This window comes from Amphiura filiformis, chromosome 15 (genome assembly GCF_039555335.1).
Source record: "Amphiura filiformis chromosome 15, Afil_fr2py, whole genome shotgun sequence".
NCBI lineage: Eukaryota > Metazoa > Echinodermata > Ophiuroidea > Amphilepidida > Amphiuridae > Amphiura > Amphiura filiformis.
This window is the reverse complement of record NC_092642.1, coordinates 74,717-83,864: the sequence shown is the minus strand read 5'-3', so window position 1 is coordinate 83,864 and position 9,148 is coordinate 74,717. Positions and strand designations below refer to the sequence as shown.

Sequence of the window (9,148 nt, the reverse complement as noted above, 5' to 3'; positions counted from 1 at the left end):
CAACAGGTCCGTCATGTTTTCAGTGCTGCGGCATTATGGAATACCAAAGGTTGTGGTCAATGCCATCCAGGTGCTCTACAAAGACTCCAATAGTGCCGTTATGGTAGATGGCAGTATCTCAGAGCCTTTCCAAGTAACAACTGGTGTGCTTCAGGGTGATGTGTTGGCACCATTCCTGTTTATTATCCTGGTAGACTACCTTCTGATGAAATCAACTTCTGGAATTGACGCTGGAATTGTTACCTACCCACGTCGGTCAAGCAGGTATCCTGCCAAGATGCTGAATGACCTGGATTTTGCTGATGATATTGCCCTGCTGGAATCTTCCATAGACCGGGCCCAGTCACAGCTTACTAGGACTGCAACTGCAGCAGCAGATCTAGGCCTTGTAATCAGCGCACCTAAGACAGAATATATGACTGCAAACTGTAACGCCCAACCAGCACTTGGAGTCTATGGTAGTACCATCAACCATGTCACAGACTTCAGGTATTTGGGTTCCAAGATGGGCTCTAGTGTTGGAGACCTAAAAAGAAGAAAAGCACTAGCCTGGGCAGCTTTCTGGAAACTGGAACGCCTTTGGAGAAGCCCGTCCTGCCAATCGAAACAAAAAATCAAGCTGTTTCAGACAACGTGTGTTACTGTCTTTCTGTACGGGTGCGAGTCATGTGTAATTACCAAGGACATGGAAAACAAAATCAATGCATTTGCAACATCTTGCTACAGAGTCATGTTAAACATCAAGCGTGTGGATCGGATTCCAAACGAAACCATCTACAACCTGACCAACACCACTCCACTGGTTGCCAGAGTCAAGATTCATCAACTCAAATTTCTCGGCCATATACTGCGTCTTGAAGATGACGAGCCTGTGAAAGAATATGCGCTTTATATTCCACCACATGGGAAGAGGAAACCGGGACGGCCGCGCACACTGTACTTACAGTATGTCCAGCACCTCCTGGGAGATACTGAAGGGATGCTGTAGCCAAACAAAATTGTTTCGCTTGCCCAAGATCGCATTAGTTGGAGAAAGCTTGTAGTCGCCTGCTCCGCAGCCGACTGATGATGATGTATAATCATGCCATGTATTTATAATTGTATGAGGGCCTGCTTGGAAAGCAGTGCATGACACTGAAGTGGAATTACCCCCAATAAAATAGATTATTATTATTATTATTATTATTATTATTATTATTATTATTATTATTATTATTATTAGAAGAAGAAAGAAGAAGAAAGACTGAAGAAATGGCATGACCATTTCAAGAACCTACTAGGGAATCCACCACAAGTGACAATGGAAAATGAGGATATACCAACTATATTTCACGAACTACCCATCAGAACAGATGCTTTTGATATGGAGGAATACCAGAAAGCAAAGATTAAGGAAGGCAAGAGTTATGGAGAAGATGGTATTCCACCAGAGGTGATCAAGAGATGCAATATTGACATAATCATACTTGATTTTTGCAATCAAGTACTACTAAACCGACAGAAACCTAACCAGTGGTCCATCTTGAACCTCATCCCAGTACCTAAGAGCGGCGATCTCAGCCTAACAGCCAACTACAGGTGAATCAGCCTAAGCTCAATAGTTGCTAAAACATTCAACAGGATGCTCTTGAACAGGATCAGACCACACCTTGATGATAAAAGAGAAAAGAGATCGACCACTGAGCAGATTCTTGCCTTGAGAAGGATTATTGAGGGCATTGAAGAAAAGAACCTCTCTGCAGTGGTAACATTTATTGATTTCAAAAAAGGGAAAATGATCAAGATCTTGAAAGCTTATGGCATCCCAGATATCATCGTGAATGCAATTGAAGATACCAACCAGGGTACAGAGGCTAAAGTGACAACCCCAGATGGTGACACAGATGAATTTGAAATTGGCACCATATCTGTTCATCATCGTCCTAGACTATTGCCTCAGATCTGCAATAGACGGCAGGGAGGAGAGATTAGGCTTCACTATAAAACCTAGAAAAAGCCGACGAGTTGGTCCACTGAACATAACTGATCTTGACTTCGCAGACGACATTGCGCTACTATCTGATACTGCCAACCAAGCACAGGAACTGCTCAAAAACGTAGAAAACGCTGCACTTCGTGTGGGATTACACATGAATGCGAAGAAAACACAATTCATGGTGTATAACCATTCAACAGATGTTGAAATCCAAACCGAGGATGGCAGCTTCCTGGAAGAAGTAAAAGACTTCAAGTACTTGGGGTCGTGGGTCAGGAGTACTGAGCAAGACATCAGAGTAAGAAAGGCAATGGCATGGAAAGCTTGTAACAAGCTCAATAATATTTGGAAATTGTCTCTACCCAGACACCTCAAAACACACCTATTCCAAGCTACTGTAGAAAGCGTCCTGCTGTATGGTTGTGAAACCTGGACCATTACCAAGAAAATTGGCAAAGCAATGGATGGCTGCTATACAAGAATGTTAAGATCAGCACTAAATGTAAGCTGGAAAATGCATATGACCAATAAGGAATTGTATGGGGACATTCCACCTGTGACCTCAAAAATCAGCACAAGACGGCTACGGTTTGCGGGACACTGCAAGAGAGCCAAAGGGAGGATTACATCAGATCTGGTAACATGGAAGCCCACCCAAGGAAAACGAACCAAAGGACGTCCCAAGAAGACCTTTGTGGACCTGCTTCAACAAGACACAGGATACACGGTGGCAGAAATTGAGACCAGCATGCAGGACAGGCGGTTATGGCGAGCCATCATTGATGTCCGACAGCAAGAGTCGACGGAGTAAGAGTAAGAGTAATTATTATTAGTGTTATTATTATTATTATTACTAGGCGGTTACCCATATTTGGCGATTCTCGGCTGGGCGCGATTACCTGGCGGATGGTGACATGCCCATATGACAGTTTTTACTAATTTGACCTCTGGTAACCCAAAAATGACCTTCCAAAAATTTGGCTCTAAATGTTGACTGTATCCACCAAGTTTCATGCCCATACGACAGTTTTTACTAATTTGACCTCATATGACCCGTGGTGACCTCGGATGACCCCGAAATGACCTTCCAAAAAATTGTCTTTAAATGTTGACTGTACCTACCAAGTTTCATGCCCATACGACACTTTTTAGTAACTTGACCTCAGATGACCCCTCGGAGGGGGCCCCGGGGTCAGATGACTTAACGAACATAAACTTCTTCTTGCCAGGACAGAACTACACCCACCCACCAAGTTTGAGCTCCATACAACTTAGTTTCATGCCCATATGACAGTTTTTAGTAATTTGACCTCAGATGACCCCTGGGAGGGGGCTCCGGGGTCAGATGACTTAACCAACATAAACTTCTTCTTGGCAGGACAGAACTACACCCACCTACCGAGTTTGAGCCACGTACGACCTACGACGGCCTCACATTAGCAGTCACAGACAAACAAACATACAACTCTACAGATCTACAGAGAATAGCGTATTATTATATTAGATTATTAGTGTTATTATTATCCTTCTTCTTCTTCTTCTTAAGTGACGCAAAGGTGCATATTAAGATATCGGAAAATTGTATACAATTCGGGAAAGTTGCAAACAAATTTGTATTACAAAAGATTAAACACAATGCTTTTGAAATAAACGTCTATATTGTGCTTAACATTAGACACTAAGATGTTTAGTTCACACACGCAATAAAATGTACACAAATGATTTGATGTGTTTATCATTTGGTGTTTAGAAGTGTGTTGAAAGTCTATTAGTATTGAAAGCGTTACAAGTACATAACATATTGTTGAAGTTTAGATATGTGTGTTTAAAGTGCACCCCTTTTATAATAGTTAAATCAAAAACCTCAATTCCGTGACCATTCTCTGGCTAGTAAGGCATGATGCAGTCATGGTCCATGGCAAAGGCGATTCGACCTTTGTGGCATTAAACCCAGTTAACAGGAAATTAATCCAGTAAATCGATTCAGTAAAGCAAATAAGCTCATGCATTCGATCACTAACGGCAACCAGCTTCGGTCGATTACCCCAGCTGCAGCGTGTGTAAACTCTAATTTGCATAGAGGCTGTACGTGAAATTATTGATTGGCTCCAAACAAAGGATTTGAACCGGTGAACGTATTCATGGCGCAGTGCAGTCCATTCAATCAAATGTTGTCATCAACCTATTTGATCGCAGTGCATTGTTATGTGTGTGAGACGAACTGTCGCGGTTGATTGCAATCAAACAAACGATGTCTTATGTATTACCAGGCGGCTGACACTGAAAAATTTGCATATCCAAATGACCCGTCTCCTCCGCAGCCAATTTGGTTCCGCTCCATCGAAATCAAGCTGGTCACGGAGGAGACTACCCTCCTTGTGTTTGTTCATTTGTGTATGGAGAGCCCTTTTGGAGTCCGGAATGACTTAGGCTACGCTCTCAGCTAGAGTCCGACGCTGCATTTCACTAGAAATACCTTTTCTGTGAAATCGTTATAGAGCCAACCGGGAGCACGTATTCATTTTGAAAATATAGCATTAAAATTAGTATCACCCTTGTGGCCCCGTGCAGTGGAAAACCTTAATTCTTTCATTAAAAGGAAATGAAAATTAAAAAAACCACGGATCTACCTGTGCACCAATAAAATTGGCACAGCAATTTGTCTCAAATCTGAATGAATTTTAAGAAACATACGGGGTATGATGAACATTGACCTGACGCCATGATAGTAGGATCTATTAGTCGTTTTATATACAATGTAAATACCGTATTGTCATAATACCAATATTTGTCATTATATATAATGAGTAATATTTAGCAACGTAAATGTGCAGTTCATATGCACAAACGAATACTGATCTTTATGATATTCAGGTTTTTGTACATCACATATAACATGTCACATAGGAGGTCATACGTGTTGACCTTCATCTATTGTATTTGTTCATCTGTGTATGGAGAGGATTAGCGCCATTAGACGCCATTAAAACTCCATCAGTATTAGGGCGTAGTTCAGTGAACTCACCGGATTGCTATTCCAAGTACTTTGATAATACAGATAATATGTATTAATGGGTCGAGGCAATTGCATTGAAAAACCTAATAAATTATTCATAACAGTTACGTAATCAATCGATAGTGCGGACACTTTTCATTTGCAAACCACCAAAATTCGTGATCTTTTAGCGTTGGAAAAGAAATGACGTGAATAGAGTGCCCTCTCAAGAATATCAACTCTCTGGTATTACTTTGTTCCGTGATGAAAATCGTGATGTTTTATTTAATCACTCTCGAAAAATGTATTTCTTTTGTATGTTTTATTTCATCACGCTTTAAAACAAACGATTTCTCATGTATTACTTTGTTTCGTGATGACAATTTTGATGTTTTATTTCATCACTCACGAAAAATTGATTTCTTATGTATTACTTTGTTTCGGGATGAAAATCGTGATGTTTTATTTCATCATCACGCTCTAAAACAAACGATTTCTTATGCATTATATTTGTTTTGTGATGAAAATCGTGATGTTTTATTTCATCACGCTCTAAACAATAATTATAGTTACATGCATTTCAAGAAAAAAATCTTATTAAAACGGTAGGCCCTATGTTGTTTAGAAAAAATGTAGAAAGTGATGATGATGATGATGATGTCGATGATGATGATGATGATGATGATGATGATGATGATGATGATGATGATGTCTCCAAAAGTGTCCCGGTTTGTTTTTCTTGCCCTAAATCGTGTGTATCTATTAACAGTCCCAGAACAACGCCAAATATGGATTAAAAGACCTTTGACCTTGGATGTACAACAGCATGTTATGATCTAATGGTAAACTGTGCACATCAACAAACACCATTTCTATCAAAAAGGCAACGTCTGATATAATTTGAAACCACATAAATTACTAGAGTTGGTTCTTCTCTTGGATTTGGACCAAGCTTTAGAATATCGAAAGTTGCGTTTTGAAATAAAACAAACCAGAAATTTATCACCCATTATAAAAGATACGGCACATGTACCGAATACATGTACATCCATTGGCTGACCTTGTGGATTTCCTGGCCCAGCCATGCTAACCACATAAGGAGATTATACGATTAACCTAGTGCAGCTATTGTCATAGCAGGGTATTATTATGTAATACTCCTGATCCATATTTGGCGTTCTCTTGGACTGATTAATAAGGCACTTCAATAATCAATAATCAGTCCCGTGACGGCCTCCACTAACTAGCTACTAACTTAGGTTTATGGGCTTATTAAATAAATTTCGTTTGCACAAAACCAGAAATTTACTCACGATTGACGGTTTCGTCTATCATGGGCGATAGACATCTTCAGAATGATGATGGTAGATCCTTACCACTTCCGGTTTGCCGGATCCCGACCGTAGATGGTGTATCAGCCAGGAGAGGATCATATACGTGACTTTTAAGTCTTAAAAGAAGTGGGCGCCCTCGTCTCTATTCATGACGCTGGCTCCCCTTTTCCTGATCCAGATGGATTCCTTTATGTATCTTGAATTGGGATCACACTCTTTGCAAAGGATTTTCGCATTGTCCCAATTAATGATGTGGTTTTGTTGCACGGCATGATCTGTTATGGCCGATTTTGACTGTTCACTACTTGACTGTTTACGAGTTTGACGAGTAAAGTTTTGCTTTGTCTTGGACACCCTGGTTGTTTCTTTCTGGTGTTCCTTGAGCCGAGTTTCGAATTTGCGACCGGTTTCCCTATATATGAATGATTACAGTTGGTGCACGGGATTTCATATACACAGTCAGTGGTGCTACGGGGGTCGAGTTTGTCTTTTGGGTGTACAAGAATCTTACGAAGAGTATTGTTGGGTTTCATTGCCGTGGCTATGCCGTGTTTGCGGAAAATCCTGTTAGCTTTCTGTGACAGGCCCTCTACGTACGGGACTACCACGAGACCTTTTGACTTGTTATTGCTGTCCTTCTTGGTCTTCGGCTTAACCTGTTTGTTTGCCATTTTCTCTTTAACCTGTTTAAAGGACCAACGGGGGTAGCCACACCGGCTTAACGCTTGTTGGATCTTCTCCTCTTCCTGTTTCTTGTCTCCCTCTTCCGTAACAATACTGTTCATCCTGTCAAGGAGTGTGCGGACTACACCTAATTTGTGGTGTATCGGATGGTGTGACTGGAAATTAAGATATTGGTCTGTATGTGTGACCTTTCTGTAAACGAGTAGCTTTACCGAGCCATCCGCTTTCCTTACTATAAGTGTGTCCAGAAACGGGATGGTGCCCTCTTGCTCTTTTTCATACGTAAACTTTATATTGCCTGTGGGATCGCTTTGGTTGATATGGTTCGTAAGATTGTCGACCTGGTCTTCCTTAACCACCTCCAAAATATCATCGACATATCTTTTCCATAGTCTTGGCTTGCAATCTAACGGGGCTGAAGCTAGCGCATGTTGCTCAAGGAATTCCATGTACAGATTTGCTACTACAGGTGAGACCGGGCTCCCCATGGCCGCCCCAAACCGTTGTTTGTAAATATTACCACGGAATAAGAAATACGTTGTAGTGAGGACAAACCGTAGTAGGTCCAACACATCCGTAACTGACAGTAGGGTTCTCTTTTTCAAGGTTTTATCCGCTTCCAACCGAGATTTAATCACTTCCAAAGATTTCTCAATAGGCGTGTTAGTAAACAAAGACACAACGTCATGGGAGTTAAATATCTCTCCTTCCTCAATCATGACCTCCGCCATTTCCTCCGCTAAATGCTTTGAATTATTGACGTGGTGTTCCGTACCACCTACCAACGGGGCTAAAATATCCGCCAAGGCTCGCGAGGTCTGGTATGCAATAGTACCGGTATAATCAACAATCGGTCGAACCTTATTACCCGGTTTATGAATCTTTGGTGTACCGTATATTCTCAGGACATTTTCCGCTGTGGGGTAGAGGAGATCATATTGTGATCTAGTTATTTTTTCCTCTTTCTTTAGTCTGCTCAAGATTGTCACTAGTTCTCTTTTGTACTTTTGCGTGGGGTCAAGTGCAAGCTGCTCGTACGTTCTTGCATCGCTCAGCATCTCTGACAATTTATCCTCATACTCTGAGACTTCCATAATGACCGTCGCTTTACCCTTGTCCGCTGGGAGTATGAGCACAGATTTTTTTTTTTAAGCTCATTAATCGCGCGTCTTTCATCCTTAGTGATATTAGACTTTGGGGGTTTAGAACTGCGCATAGCCCCGGCCATTTCGGACCTAAGTAAAGTGGCTTCATTTTTTGGTAACTTACGGCAAGCCAACTCAGTGGCGACGATGTAGTCCTCGTAAGGTAGCTTGGTCGGAGACGGCGCAAAATTGAGACCTTTGGCTAGTACACTCTCTTGTGACTTGGTGAGGTTATGCTTGGAAAGATTAACAACCCATTTCTTTAACTGCTCGCCTCCTAACTCCACATTCTCCGGTGTATTCCTCCTTTCCTTCGTGCGATGTTGTTTTTGCAACCGATCTAACTTTTCCATGTGCCTCCATTTTGTTTTATTGAACTCGCTTTCCGATTTCCGGGTCACGTGTTCTGTCACATGATCAGCAAGGTCGCTAGGTAACTTAGACAACAACACCGATTCCACTCGCGATTTTTCTTCTTTCAGCGATTGCAATTTGTTGTTAATTACTCGTATCCGCTCGCGAACTAATTGTTGTTTTGCCTTTTCAACGATGTCTCTGGCTTTCACCGTGTTGATGGGGCATTTTAATTGTAGGCTCCGCGGTGTAATGCGTAAATCCTTGCATCGTAGTGTGAAAACAAGATGATTTCTATGTCTGGCGATCTTCTTGCCAACTCCTTCTAAATCACGTAATTTCTTGACAGATTCTTGTCCATAAGTAGTCCTTAAATCACTGAATAGATTCATCAGGTTTGTAGATATACAGATTAAATAAATTTCGTTTGCACAAAACCAGAAATTTACTCACGATTGATCCTCTCCTGGCTGATACACCATCTACGGTCGGGATCCGGCAAACCGGAAGTGGTAAGGATCTACCATCATCATTCTGAAGATGTCTATCGCCCATGATAGACGAAACCGTCAATCGTGAGTAAATTTCTGGTTTTGTGCAAACGAAATTTATTTAATCTGTATATCTACAAACCTGATGAATCTATTCAGTGATTTTAGGT

General features: G+C 41.3%; 1 protein-coding gene across 1 annotated transcript; it reads right to left on the bottom strand.

The window, feature by feature from the left end:
• Positions 1-6,582: 6,582 nt before the first annotated feature.
• On the bottom strand, positions 6,583-8,879 carry LOC140172026 (uncharacterized). The gene is made up of 2 exons (XM_072195374.1): positions 8,258-8,879; positions 6,583-8,108 (listed from the first exon to the last, which is right to left on the bottom strand). Exons 1-2 carry the CDS (start codon positions 8,877-8,879, stop codon positions 6,583-6,585), a joined length of 2,148 nt encoding a protein of 715 aa, XP_072051475.1.
• Between the last annotated feature and the right edge of the window lie 269 nt (positions 8,880-9,148).

Coding starts and splice junctions, on each gene's coding strand:
- LOC140172026 (XM_072195374.1), bottom strand. CDS start 8,879: ATGAATCTATTCAGTGATTTAAGGACTACTTATGGACAAGAATCTGTC. Junction 8,109..8,257: donor CGCCACTGAGTTGGCTTGCC/GTAAGTTACCAA, acceptor TCATACTCCCAG/CGGACAAGGGTAAAGCGACG.